Source organism: Mesitornis unicolor, unplaced genomic scaffold, assembly GCF_000695765.1.
Source record: "Mesitornis unicolor isolate BGI_N332 unplaced genomic scaffold, ASM69576v1 scaffold1165, whole genome shotgun sequence".
NCBI lineage: Eukaryota > Metazoa > Chordata > Aves > Mesitornithiformes > Mesitornithidae > Mesitornis > Mesitornis unicolor.
Window position 1 is genome coordinate 79,484 of NW_010187415.1, and position 15,179 is coordinate 94,662.

At 37.9% G+C, this 15,179-nt stretch overlaps 1 protein-coding gene across 1 annotated transcript in view; it reads right to left on the reverse strand.

Annotated features, from left to right (window-relative positions):
- The window catches only part of BCHE (butyrylcholinesterase), a 32,606-nt gene extending 18,663 nt beyond the window's left edge, over positions 1–13,943 (reverse strand). The window contains exons 1-2 of the mRNA XM_010185435.1: positions 13,808–13,943; positions 8,874–10,395 (exon numbers count right to left, since the gene is read on the reverse strand). Coding sequence (XP_010183737.1) covers positions 8,874–10,390 — 1,517 coding nt within the window. The 5' untranslated portion in view covers positions 10,391–10,395; positions 13,808–13,943. The remainder of the gene's footprint in view (positions 1–8,873; positions 10,396–13,807) is intronic.
- Positions 13,944–15,179: the final 1,236 nt, after the last annotated feature.

Genomic DNA, 15,179 nt, shown 5'->3' on the forward strand with positions numbered 1-15,179 from the left:
CTTTCGAGTTTGTATTGTCTGAAATTAGGAAGTTGTCTTATGTTCCCCCAAGGAAAGGTAGAGAACAGAGATAGTGGCCAGAGATGTCTGGGAAAGCACATGATGGTAATTTTAAATTTTGCATCTGCACTAGCATATAATTGTGTAACATTGCTGACTGAAAGCATGAAATGCCTGATTTCTACTTATGCAGCTTTTAGACTTGTGGGGACTGAATCTCACAAATCCTGTGACTAAATTGCTAACTACATTTACCCACAACTGACTTCTTTTGCAGCTGATTGAAAAAAAATTAAACACCATATTGAGCTGCCTTCAAAAATATGGTGTTGGGTAACCTCTGCTGCTCCTCATTTCCTCTTTTCTCCCCTTTGTCCCTTCCTTGAAACAAGTCAATCTCTTGCTCTGGGAAGTAAATTAAAATGTGTTCCAAAAGGTTTCCATTCTTCATGTGAAATTACTCAGTAGGACTTCAGATTAGTGTTCCAGAACCACCTGGAAAAATGGGCTTTGCAGACCTTTTAAACTTCAATTTCTTCAATTTCATTTGAGGATGAAACAAGGTCTAAGCTGAAGAAAAGTAGTTTGGAAGAAGAGTGCACCTAAAAAGAGTATTAATTATGGGTGAACACTAATTAGAATTTCACAGTGAATTTTGCAACCATGTGTTTACATGCCTGCAAAAGTTATGATTCAGGGAAAATAATCTTTAATCCTAGGTTACCTCTGAAGTATATTGCTCTTATACATGAACTTGCCTTATTTACACAGAAGTTCATGCATGTATTTCTTTCATTTCAATATTCACAGGTGCTTTCACTCTCCAAAATGGCTAGCAAGTATCAGACATTCTTTTCTATTTTTCCATTTCTTTTTTTTCTTTTTCTCTTATGTCTTTTTTTGTTCACCTAGCCTCTTGCATCAGTTAGCATTTATTTCTCTTTTTTTCCTGTCTTCCCTACTCATGTAGTTTCCATCAAATACAATTCTTTCCATCCAGGCTCCTTATTCCTGCTCCCATATTTGAAGTTGCAATCATACCATGATTTCAACTCTTGGAACAGTTATATCTCTTCATTCCTCTCCTTTCCCCAGAACATACCCATGTAGGCTCTTTGCCAGGGAACCATGTCCAGTACAAGCTTTTCTACCTACTTCTGCAAGAACAGGAAAAGCCACATCCAAGATATTTCCCTCTCTTCTTTTAGAGGGTCAGCCAAAGGTAGCACAGCTCTACAAAAACCCATCTCAGAGACTTCCTCTTTATCATTTCTTTTCTTGTGCATGTCTGTGTGTCTCTGCCTCTGACTACAAGCACAGGGAGTCCACCTTGCTCAGTTCCAGGACTATGCGTTATCACTGGTGGGTTTGATCCTGCAGCCATTGGCAATTGTATTAGAGCTTACTCTTTTCTGTAAAGCATTGCAGTGTTATACCCAAGGCAAACTTTTGCATTATAGTTTTAGGTTTTATGTCTCACTCAATTACTCAGTTACTCAATTACTACAATATTTGGATGTTTCCTTAATAGATGTTCTCATCGCATGTTTGAAAATAATAGTTTGACTCATCTGTTGTAGAGAACAAAATCTGTATGGATGGAGTTGCATTTGCTACACATATGGAAAGGAAAAAGACATCTCCTTGTAATTTTGCAATATTTGTAATAATGTTAAGCCAATCTAAACAATTTGTATCCCAGACCTATTTTCAAAAGATGACTGAATCAAATACACCTGGTTTCAATTCTGAAATTCAATGACAGCTTGTCAGCTTGCAAGCCAGAAAGAGAGAGATGACTGCCAAATGCAAGTCTCTAGTTACTGATTTTTTCCATGATGCATTATTTCCAAATAGATTGCTAGAAAGATGTTTCCACTACTGCTTCTGAATATAACAGTATGTATGAACTCTGGAAAGATGATGAGTCACTTCTAAGAACCCAAAAATTCGAAGTGAAGGTGGTGAAATAGCAGTGTTTCCTAAAATATGACCTTTTTTTTTGTTCATGGCTATGATTTTCACAATCTTTTTAATGGCTTAGAGATTATTCCATTGAAAGACAGCAAGTGAGAGAATGCGTGTGCCCTTTTGGGTCAAAATTAAAGCTTTAGTTTTCCCTAACATGGGAAAGGGAAGACTTTCTCTATATCTTCTAATATTTTTAGAAACCTCTCTCATGCCTCATTTATATGCTTTTGGTTTTTACCTCACACCCAGAAGTCTTCTGTTCTGGATTCTTGACCTGATCCAGTCAAATCTCTAATTAAGATTACTTATTTTAGATAAACATGAGATGCCAGAAGTAGCAGTTTCAGGAAAAGTCTCCTCTTGGTCCCTCTAAGCTCCAGTTGATCAAATCTAGGCACCTTCCTCTGTTCCTGTGGCCATGGGCTAATCTCAGGAAGAAATACAACACACAGTAAATGTTTTACCATGAAATGGCTGAGTGGAACGTAAAACTTGCTAGTTTCTGAAAATTAAAAGTTGTTGGAGTTTTGGTGTGGTGTTTGTTGTTTTGGGGTTTTTTTGTGTGTGAGGGAGAGGGGGGTGTTTGGTTTGGTTTGTTTTTTTTTCACGGTATATTCATTCCCTTCCATACGTAGAGTATATAGGTCCCCAGTTCAATTTGCTGTCTGGACTCTATATGAGGCTGTTGTTTTTGTTCTCAGTGTTCTGATACTACTCTCTATAAACATGTTGTGATAAGTTGGTAACAAAAGCACTGAAATTTATTATATGTCTACCAGTGGAACATCAGGGAAAGGCAATAATAACCAGGCAAAGTGCTTCAGAGCTTTAGTGGGACAATCAAAGCCTCACAAATTCCCCTAAAACATAGGAGGAAATATTTCAAAGCCTTCAGTTTATAGAAAAAGCTGCCAAGATTTGTTTCAGCAGTTGTAAAACTGGCAGTGAGACAAGTTTTGCCCGTTTTCTTTTATCTGAAACATTTTTCACAAAACCTTAAAAAATATTATCTTTGTGTGTTCCACTACATTCTTATTTGTGTTTTCATCTCAACTGATTTGCCCGTTTCCTTGCCACTTTACGTCGCTCATGTCTAAATACAGTTACCAAATCTAATGAATAAAGTAATGCAAAAGGCATAACCTAGCAACCACTGATTTGGGATTCCATATATTTTTTCATGATAAATAAAACTTACTCTTACTAGAGTTAGCAGAGCATTCTGCTGCTTATGATTGATTGATAGTACCTGCTAGTGTCGCTTGCTTACTTTCAAAAGCTTTCTGAAGAATAACAAAAGTGCAGCAGTGAAATGAATTTTAAAACTGTTTGGAAAGAAAAATTTAAGTTATTTCACCATGGACATCACTTAAAATAAAGTGTGCTGGAAAGCATTCAGGAGAAGGCCACTGAAAACTATATATAAAATATATAATCATACTGAGCCTGATCTAGCTCCTTCCATATGATAACACACTATGGTTTTCTGCTGAATACAATTTGGCCACATCTCCTTGCCTGACAAATTTTGGTGATGTCTGGAATTCTATCAAATTATTTTTAGGCTACCAGTTGATATTTAACTGCCAATATTCTTAAATACAAGAATCAGCTGAGGAGACCCTAGCTCACAGTAAATGGAAGAATTTTAAATCAAAGTGTAAATCAAGAGCATTGATTCTAGAATCTGTTCTTTCCAACTCAATCCAAATATTTTATTATATGTGATTTATTCAAACAGCACCAGTAATAACCCTTTTTCTTCCCTCAATGGTAGAACAGAAATTTTTGAGGGTGTGATGACAATGTTGTTCTTTCAAGACTCAAATACATGCAAAAAAATATTTAATGAAATTATTCTAATAGCACTAGGAACAGTATCTTACTTGATACCAAAAATATAGTCATTAAAAATTGCAGTGATAATGAAACAACAGAATTGTTCAAGTGATTGAAAATAAATTGCCACACCTGGAAACTTCTGTCTTCCCCTCCCAGGAATTTATTGGGAGTTCAGTAAGTTACCTTTGGGAAATCAGTATCCACCTCAAGACTGACTTAATGCTGTTCAGTCAGGACCTATGCACTTTCTCCTTCAGTATATTGAATTCAATTTTAAAGTGAAAAGGTCATTGGAAGATACAAGTGTTCAGCTGCCAGCAGACTTCAGAAACCAGCATGCTGGGGAGACTGGAAAGGCCCAGGACTGGAGGGCAGAGGCACTTAAGCCGTGCCAGGAAGGGCAGGAAATAAAGGAGTGAATACTGGAGTGATGCTCTTCTAAACACTGAAGCAGTGTGGTATCTTTGTCCACGTTTAGCACATCTTTGCAGGAGTCAAACAGCTAATCTATACCACTGATTACTTAGACCTGCTCTTGAAATACATCCTAAGCATATTTCTGAGGGGAAGGAATGCTGTCAGTGTATAACTGGAGAGTAAGTTACTAACGCTGCCAGTTTGCAGACCCACAGCTCGATGATGGGTGCTTACCTGTGTCCTCTGGTCTATCTGTGAGCATCAGGGTTAGCATTAGCTAGAAATAATCCAAAAGGCTGCTCCTAACAATCATTACCAGGAATGTTATGGGCCTCCCAGTCTGTCCTTTCCTCAAGCTACTCCATTTAACTGCCTGAACAGTCAGACTCATGAGGTAATTTGCTTTTTTTTTTTTTTCATACTTCTCAGAGTATGTGATATGAAATAAAATTATTTTATGGCTAAATATTGCAGACAATGATGAGGAGCCTGTCCCTATGCATAGTAACAGAAGTAGTTACGGTATCCATAGTTCCCAAAGGTTCTCAAGCTGACAAATCCTGTTCTGGATAATGAATCTGCAGGGAATATTATGACAGAAAAGCAGTGGCTTATAGTCAAAGATTACTATCTCAGCAGGGTCTTCACAGATGTTACAGACTGTGCAAATATATGGCACATTCCTAAAAATAACACTATTCCCTTAGGTACCAAAGAGAGATTCGGTGTATAACGCCAGCATCTAACTTTAATCCTCACAGGCTAAATGTCTGTTCCCATCTCCTACTGAATCACCTACATTACCCATTCTCCATACATATTCAAAAATAGAAAATCTTTATCCCCGCTAATTTTCCAGAAAAAAATGGTCAGTTATCAATGCTATTTATTTTTAGCAAGGATGTGAAATAAGAATTGCCTAGAGACTTAGAAAACTGCATCACCTATTTGTGGGGGTGGCGGTCAAGTAGAAAACTTTATGGCGGGCTGACAGTCTCCTTTTGTTTACTAAGAAATGTAGAAATCAAGAATTTCTTCTCTGAAAAAGTCACCTCTTTTTTTCTACCTTTTCTTTTGTTCTTACACAACATTAGGTATTTCTAAGAAACAGAAAATGATTCTACAGGACATACCTTTGACTTCTTGTATCACCATTCTTATTCCTACTGCTCATGTGAGAATGAAAAACAGAGATCATTAGGGTCAAATGATGGGCTTGAAGAACCCTTATGAGAAACAGCTCTGCATGTGGTGAGCTGCTTCACTTCTTGGTCCCTCCCAACTAAAAAGTAACAGGAGAAAACGGATTTCTTTTAACTTTTGTTGACTCTATCTTATCTCCTTCCTCTGCAGGCTGCTTGTCCCTGCCTTGTGCTTTTGTACTTCTGCACATTAGAATATTAGGTCAAACGCCCTCACTAAAAATTGTGCTGTGCAATATCTCCTCTTTTTGCTTGATTTTCTCCTCATCTACTGAGGACATCAATGGTAAATTAATTTTTCCCTCAGATGTTTGCCCTTTGATAGTGTCAGTTTACTACAAACATTATGTCAAACAGGGCTTCCCCAGTTCTTTATAAATGTTTGCTGCTTGCTCAAAGGTACTAGGAAAACAAGGATCACCTATTGTATTTGGAATTATGAACAATTCTTATTACTTCCCCACTCATTATGCACTATGACTGATGTGTTACAAAGCCTTAGGGCTCTGAGTTCTTGGTGATGAGGAAAGTGTCACATAATGGGTTAATGTTGATCGGCTCTTTTACTGTTACATAAATTGCATGATTGTATTGTATACCACAATAGTGGTGTTTTTGATACTTGTGGTGGAGGCAGAGAAAAAGATTATTTGCCGTTTGCTGTGGAAACCACTTGAAATTTGGTCTGTAGGCTAATCTAATTATAGTGCGAATTATAATCAGACTAGATGACAGGACTGTCATCAATAAACTTAAACCTGAATGTACCTTATGTTGTCTAATTTTAGCTTGCTACAGTGACAGCAACAGTGTAATTTATTTTGCAGAGCAGGTTATTGAGTTTTATCTATATATATACACAAATAAAAATTGTATAGATACACACATAAAATTTATATATATATATATAAATCAGTAGTTGACAGAAATGCAAATATAGTTCTGCGAAATCTAATATAGACCTGAATTTCTCTTTTCCTACTAAGAAATAGTTCTCTTTAATGGAAAGGTCTGCTATCTCTGGTATAAGATCCTGATTGCAAACTCCTGTGGGGCAGGCTGTAAAGCCTTCACTCAGTTCACTCTTCACTAAGGGCCTAATGACACCAACTTCAAAGCAATGTTGTCATAGCATGTCTTTGTGATGCAGGAATTGATACCAAGTTTTAACTGACCTCACCGTGCAGACTTCATCTTGGGAATCTATCAGATGCATTTTTGGCATTGATAAATCAACCACACAGCCAATTCCAGAACCTGCACTGCTGCTGAATTTTCCTCTCTCTGCTATGGTCTTTCACATCAGATTCATATGCAGTGGTGTCATCAGACTCCGAGTACAGAGAGAAGCATGAAGGGCTTACAGATTGAATTTTAGATTAAATTTTACAAGAATAAAACCTGCATTAAAACATTATGCATTTGATGAGTATAGCTCTCTATATAGTCATTTTTCTGAGTTTTAACATGCTCAATTATGATAAAAAAGTATTACAAGCTCCAATATATAAAGGAGATAGAACTTGTTAATGTAATTAACATTCCTACATATCAAGGCAAACAGTCAATCACACCTATTCATAAGCAAAGAGGTTGTATATGAAAACAAGCTGTTAGTTCACCTTGAAGTGTAATGTGAAGGAACCAGGCAGGGCTCGGGCAGGTTGGTGCTCAACGTGTTTCAGAGCTGTGGAGCAGAGCCGCTGCAGAAGGGAGAACTCGGGCAGGTCGCAGAGCCACTGCACACAGGCAGGCACAGATAACCCCACAGTCAAGGCAAACAGGACTTCCCTTGGGTGAATAAACAGGGGAATATCAGGTTGAACTAGAGGGAATGGCTGACAGCTGTACTTAGAACTCTTTGGGGATGACAGGGTTTAATTCCAACAGGGAAAGTTCCAACAAGGTGATGTTTTAAAGAAGATGTATAGTTATTTAAATATGAAAAAATAATTTAACTTGAAAAAAAAATGCTTTATAGTGAAAGATGTAAGTGTATAACCTGCTTTGTTTAACAAAAAAAAGGATTAATAGTTATTTCAATAAAGCCTATAACTATCTCTATATGGAACACAAATCATAAGGTAAAGCTTAGAAATTGTCAAATAAAATAGTGTCTGGAAAATGCAGTAGTAGAATAGGCAAAACGCAAAACTTCCCTTTATAACTGTTTTAAGTGTAATTACACTTTATAACAACCTAGCAACATGTATTCTGGATTTTTCATCACTGGAAATGTTTAAGTCCTACCTGTATTTTGTGTTATGTACAAGGTTATATAGGCTAAATGAGTACAGTGGTCTCCTCTGATTTCTAATCTATTAAGAAAAATAATTAGATCCTGTTCCAAAGCTGATTTCTACCTTTACAAATCTACATATCCTTCACAAATCAAAGGAAAAGTCCGCCATGGAAGTAAAATTAATGCAAGATTTAAAAATATAAGTTAATTAAACATTTTTAAAGTGTGAATTAAGTGTTTGTATGTTTTCTCAGGTACAGATTTTTATATATATAATTTTCTCAGGAGAGCGCACAAACCAAGCTTCTGAGAAGACAAGATACCTCCTCATCTCATCAGCTTTGCAGCCTTGAGACTAATCACACGTGACCATGGTAATGACTGTTTTTCTTACCCCACCAAAATGTTTTCCTTTCAAACTGAATATTGCATTAGGGGCCCCACAACCCTGCTGAGCAGAGCAAGGGCTGTCTCACTTGTTTTGGACTCCAGCTAAAAAGACTGAATGAGTGGTTGTATTTAATCCATTTCAAACATCCAAATGAAATATGCTTATTTGCTTCTTACACAGGCAAGTACATATTTCACTTAAAGATGAGTCTAATGGAAAAAAGGAAGTATTTTGTCATCGGCTTCAGTGAAATCTCAGATTATACTTAGAGTATACATGGGAAGACAGGCTTTCTGAAAACACCCTGCAATCCCAATGACTTCATCATGTGAACATAATATAACTTCATATTATACACCTGCATGTTCTGAGCAAATTACTTTTTAAAGAAAATTGGGCTTTTTGCTCCTACTTCTACCACTAGAGCTCTTTCCCGGAATTTTGAAATTTTGTTTCTGAAGCTTGAAACCATTGCCATTCTTTGTAACAACCACTGCCATGGCAAAAAGATGTTTTTGTATTGCTTTTATAGGTGGATACATGTTGTTAAGCTTATACAATAGATTGAGCTATGCATCAAGAGTTTCTTTTACTAAGACAGTGTTTTTTGTCAGAACTTAAAAAAGGAATTCTGGATAGCTGAACAATTAACCCTTTCTCATCATGCTTATCATGAGGCTTCAAACCACCATCAAAACAGTTAGGGTTTTTCCATCTGTGAAACAACAAGCATCTGACCAACCAAACAAACTTCTGACCAACCAAACAAACTTCTGACCAACCAAATAAACCTCTGCAGTGAACTTACCCAGTTTTTGCAAAAGTTGCCCAGTATCTCATCATGGATCGGCTTAAGATTTCTTCAGCTTTGGTGTAATTCACTTTTCTTTCTAGGGGCAATCCAAACACAAACTCGATCTCATAACCATGCATTACTCCCATCCACTCTGGCCAAGGGAGCTTTGAGGATCGATGTTCAAAGAAATAAAAGAATGCATTGTGTCCTAGCTGTGCAAATTTTTTTGTGAATTCCACTGCGGGACATATTATATTGTAGTCACCAACGATATCATCCATGGCATCACGGTAATGTTCTGGCTTTTGCTCATTTTCCCAGTCTGTATACTGAAAAATGATCGATTCTATTGCGAGTTTGCTTGCTTCTGGGAAGGACAGAGTTAAAGCTTCTTCAAATTCTGTTTTATTGATCAAGCCATCACTATCCTTGCTGAAGGCAGGGATTTCATATGCTAGAAATGCTGATCCTTCATCTTTATTAACACCGACTAAGATCTGTGTTTGTTTGAAAAGGCCTTTCTCAATCAACGTTTCTGGCATGTCTGAGAGAAAATCGCCATCCACAGTTGGACAAAAATATACTTTTATAAGGGGAGCATATGTTAAAACAAAAATTTCGTTCTCCAGTATATCCTTTGGGTCCTTCTTTTGGAGACAGAGAATCAGCTCTGTCTCATTACTGGTGGGACACTGGAGTTGTTTAGCTAAAGCCACTGTTCTGTTTCTGGCTTCAGATGCTGTTATTGCAGCCCAAGGGGCATTTGCAGATCCACTTTCCATGATGGCTCTTGTGAATAAAGGATGGCTTTTAGGAGAAAGGATATGGTAGCTGACAGAAGCCGAGCCAGCGCTCTCTCCAAATATAGTCACACTTTTTGGATTGCCTCCAAATGCTGCTATGTTCTCCTGGACCCACTGAAGTGCCAATCTTTGATCAAATAAACCTGCGTTTCCAGGAGCTTCCTTGTTTCCTGGCAAAGCCAAAAATCCTAATGCACCAAGCCTGTAGTTCATGGAAACTACAACAACTCTTTCTACCCTGGCCAGAAACTTGCCATCATAGACTGGTAGGGAACTTGACCCAGCCTCAAAAGCACCGCCATATATCCACACCATGACAGTGGCATTCTTGGGCTTGGGAGAAGGAATCCATACATTAAGGTATAAACAGTCTTCACTTAGGTTCGTTTTTGGATTCCACATCTCTGTTCCAGGAAATCCTGGGTAAGTTGTATCTATAAGCTGGTAACAAGAGTTTGCATGTTTTGTGGCATTCCAAACATCTGACCACTTCTCATGAGGTTCTGGTTTTTGAAATCTCAGTCTACCAATGGGCGGCTGTCCGTAAGGTATTCCAAGGAAAGCTGTAACTGTTCCCCCCAGTACCTGCAGATTCATCCCTCTGACTCTGCCTTTATTGGTTGTAATGATGTTATCTTCAGGCATTACCTTTCTGATGAACGTATGCAGGAGAAAAAGCCACATAAGAAATCTGATATAGAGACTTGTACCGTTTGTCCAAATCATGATTCCTGAAACACAGGAAAAAAGAAATTCATAGTTAGTATTGCAGTGTATTTCTACCAGAGCCAAAAGAGTTTATTCAAAAACTATGTATCTCATCCCATGGTGACTGAAAATAAGATGGTGCTGCTGCACAAAGCTCAGCAGTCTTTAACTGTAAGTTCTTGTTAGTTAGTTGTGTTGCAAAGTCTATGTTTAATATTTGGTAAAGTGCTTCAGAAAAACTCTGTCATTAAAAAAAACATAGACCTGAGGAAGCTAGACCAGAGAAGGTAAAGTCATATAAGCAGACTCTGTCTACTTCAGTTAGCAAATGACCTACCTCTGCTGCATTTCCACTGACACGATGAACAGAACATTTCATGATCTGTGATCCAACTAGTCATTGTTCTGTTAGAGGTTACTTTGGTGATTTGTATTCTCAGATCAATAAAGAGTGATAACAAACATCACTAGGCACAGATTTTTCCACACATAAACATGTGTCCCCTGAAAAATGAAACGGAGCTTGAAGCCAAGTTTTAATCCAAGGATTTCCAGATCCACCTGAGTTTTGAACTATATATTTGTGTCACAGTATTCGCCTGGGCTGAAGCAAATCGTTGAGGTGACATTGCTACAAACTCAAAGCACTGGGTGATTTCATTGTTCTGCCCATATGTCTCAGGACCTGAAGGTGTTTTAACAAGTGAAGCACATGAAGCACCTCTGAGCTGACTGTCAGTTCATCAGCTCCTGTGGGTGGCTGCATATAAAGGTACACCAAGACAGAATCACAGAGTATCAGGAGTTGGAATGGACCTTAAAAGATCATCCAGTCCAACCCCCCTGCCACAACAGGATCATCAGGTCACACAGGAATGTGTCCAGGCAGCTTTTGAATGTCTCCAGAGAAGGAGACTCCACAACCTCTCTGGGCAGCTTGGTCCAGTGCTCTGTCACCTTCACAGTGAAAAAGTTTTTTCTTATGTTCACATGGAACTTCTTAAATGAAACAAGTGTTTCAAGATTTTTTCTCTAAATCAACATAACCAAGTTTACAATCATCATAGTCATGTCAAGCATTCATACTTCTACTAGTTAGGATTAGCATTAAAAGGCTAAACAGCCAAGGATTTTATAATATATGTACGTGGTGCCTAATATTTTAAGTATGGCATGATCATTGCTTCCTGAAAAAAAAGTGAAAATATTTTCTTAAAGCTAAGAGGATAGAGGCTAATTATCTACCACATTTAATACTAATTTACCCCAGCCTTTTTCAAATGCTATTTAAACCACCATATCCTCCCCTTGAAAATGAAAAGTCAGTAAAAGTCTCTTTGCATAAACCCAGCTAACATATTTGAAAACGCTCAACAAAGCTTCCTTCTATTTTTTGCTTGTTGCCCTGTTTTACATAGCGTACTCTGTCCTGCCACTTTAAACAGGCCATTCTTTGTTAATAAGAAGCACTTGTGTCCTTAATAGGCATGAGGCTAATTTCTGTGGAAAGTACAGCTGTGGCCTAATATGAGCTCCCCCTGCTTGTTTGTATATTCTTGGAAATCAAGTACAAAACTGCAGGGGAGAAAAAAGGATGATTTTGCGCAAAGAGGTTCCTAACTTTGAGATAACATCAACAATTTTTTTTAGCATTCATGTAAACAGACAGAAAAACAGATAAATTTTAGAAAACACAAACAATTATACTCTTGATTTTTTATTAAAAATAAAAGATAAGGTGCTGAATGGGAGCAATAGACTTCAGGGTTGGTCTAACACTCCACATAGCCTTCAGTTTGATTTATAGAAACATGCAAATGCTCCCATGAATGCTAAACTTTAGTGATGTCAGTAGCCAATCTGGACAACTGACGTAGTCCAGCAACTCCTGAGCAGTTTGTGTAAGCAAAGGCTTGCTCCAGCAGCCCGCAGTACCCACACAGGAGGATCCCATCATTTAGTGGCATTTATCTCCCCTTTCTGTGTGCTGGTCTTTTTTTGTGTGTGTGTTCATTCCTGTAATAAAATCTTATGGAATCACAGAATCATAGAATGGTTAGAGTTGGAAAGGACGTTAAAGATCATTTAGTTCCAACCTGCCTGCCATAGGCAGGGATACCTCCCACTAGACCAGGTTGCTCAAAGCCCTGTCCAACCTGGCTATCTTGTAAGAGAAAAACGTATGCAAAGATCAGCTTAGGGCTAAACTCTTTCACCCTCTCTCACAGTCAACCAAGGAAACTGGCATGGCTGTGAGAAATGTTAATAGTAGGGACTGAGTTGGGTGTGTGGGCACCCAATGCACAGTGCTGTGATATGTGTTTCATTGACACTTGCATTTTTCTTGTATTCACTTCTAAGATACCACTGAGGATCAAATCACAACAGCAAGATGGAAATACTAAGAGATTTCAAACATCATTATGAAGAAGAGAAAATGGCTCTAAGAAGAGCAAGAAACATTAAAGTTCCTAAAGCTTTTAATATCTAAATAGTAATTAAAATTAATTCCCCTCTGTGCTTTCCTGTTAATTAAAAAAGGAATGAGATGGGAGGAAAACAGTGTAACATTGCAAAACACAGAGGCATAACTTTTGACCCCAAGTAGTTTTAGACAATTTTAGGAAGAAAAAAACCTAGCAAAACATTCAGTTCTGTACCTTTTTAATTAGCTCTGCAAAAGAACAGGTAGCATTTTAAAGAAAAAGTTTGAGCTAGATCAAACTTGAAAAACACAGAAGTTTCATACTGCTGAAAGAAAGGAGTTGTCTAGTCTTGTTACTCTGCTAATATTCACAAAAGTAGCAAGTGACAGGAAGGTGATTATTATACCTTGAACACATGGCAAATATGATTTTAATAAGGTTTTCAGTGCTGTACTAAAACAAATTCAACAATGTAAAACCCACTGAGCAAAACAAATGTTACTTGATTACTACTATGAGAGTAAAATGGTCAGAAGATTGCTTTAGCTCATCAACCTTAACCGAACAGATAATGTATTTGCATACTATAAAAAGCTGCTTCTGTAGTAGTTATCTCCAGCAAAAGTTAAACAGGCTACACTTTTGTATTCTTATTCAGCAAGTGAACAGAATTGATTTCAATGACTGTTTCCTCTCCTTGCAAATCTTCACCCAGGCAAAAAATCTATACACAAGACCATATAATCACTATTTAAATAGAAGAGATGGTTGAATTAATAAGTGATTTCTAGCTCAGCTTAATTTACTTAGCCCAGGATCCCTTGAATAATACCAAGGTCTGATACACACGTCTGCTTACTTGTTCCATTTTCAGAGCGAAGTGAGTTTTCCCAAGAGAGCAACAAATGGGCAGAGCGTAACGCTTTAAAAGATCCCAATCCCCGTGCAAACCAAGCTGAACTGTAAATTACCCTGCTAGACAGAGACATGTAAATAGAGAATCACTTACCCCACTTCTATTACAAGAACTACAAAGTTTTTAAGAGTCGAGATCTTTGAATACTTCAGAGAAAATGCAGAATGCAGCTGCAGCTTTAAGCCCGTAAATTGGACAGTCCTGACATTATAATCAACTGTTTCTGACACAAAGCTCGCGAGAGTTGGCAGCAGCAACTCGATCTGCAGGCAGCCGTGCCGTGCTGCCTGACATCTGCTCAAAGGTAATGGTATAGCTGTAGGAATGCTACGGAGAAAAAACCCTTTCAGAGAAAATCAGGCATGGGCTTTGACAAGAAAGGGAAGATGCAGTGGTTTGTTGTCAGCATGGGGTAACAAGTTTACAATCTAGAATATAAACAGAATTATAAATATAATAAAATCCTGTCTCTCTTTCCTTCACTGTGCCTAGGGCATCAATCTCACCTGTACTTTTTTGTTGTTTTACAGCTCAAGATTAGCACCATTTTAAAGTGCCTCAAACTTTTCATTGTAAGGTAAGTGGTTATTTTTGCTTTTAAGCAACTATGGCAGATAAAGGAGTGTCTGCTGCACAGACTTATCAACAACTGGCAAGCATCCATTGTGTTACTTGACTCATGTCCATCTGTAGGCTACAGCAGAAAACTGTGTTGTCCTTTTTTGATGTTAGGGTTAAAAATGGTGCTCATGTGGTGTCACATGCTCTTTTCTCTTTCTTCTTGGTCTTCAAATAGGAAATCACCCATGCTGCCTAGTACACCTGATATCCTTCTTTTGTCTGAACCTCTTCAGCACTGTTTCCAGCCGAAATCAGCACTACTGGTGCAAAACCAGTCTGAATCATGAGTCAGAGTCATCAGGGTTGCAGTACAGCTGGGGACATGTCCTACAGCATAGGGGGGATATTTAAATTGCAAATATTTTGAGGTGCAAATGAAGGCAGAGTAGACAAGAGGTGTGGAGAAGGTAAATAAATTACACACATATCCCCTTACAAAATGTCTTGTCAACCCCACATCCCTGAGCTACCACATGAAACCAGAGTCACACCTTGCTGGTGGGGCTGCTGGACCCCAGTAGCATCTGCGCTCTACCTCTGCTCTGAAAAAATGGGACTTTTCAACAATTTAAGGTTTTCTTCTACTGAGAGCCTTTGCTTCCCCTGTTAGAGATTAAGAGAATTACTTTCCCTCTGTTTAATAATCACACTACAGCTCTGTTTCAATTACAGAAAAGCAATATTTGGCAATGCATAGAACAGGAATAAAGCAGAAATAAAAAGTTAAGTATGAAGCTTATAGACTTTGACATGGAGACTACAAATTATTTTTAAAGGCTAGCATGTGAAGTAGTGCTTTAATAGAGAAAAGTTCAAAAGCATAGTCATTTAGTTTCTCCCAGTA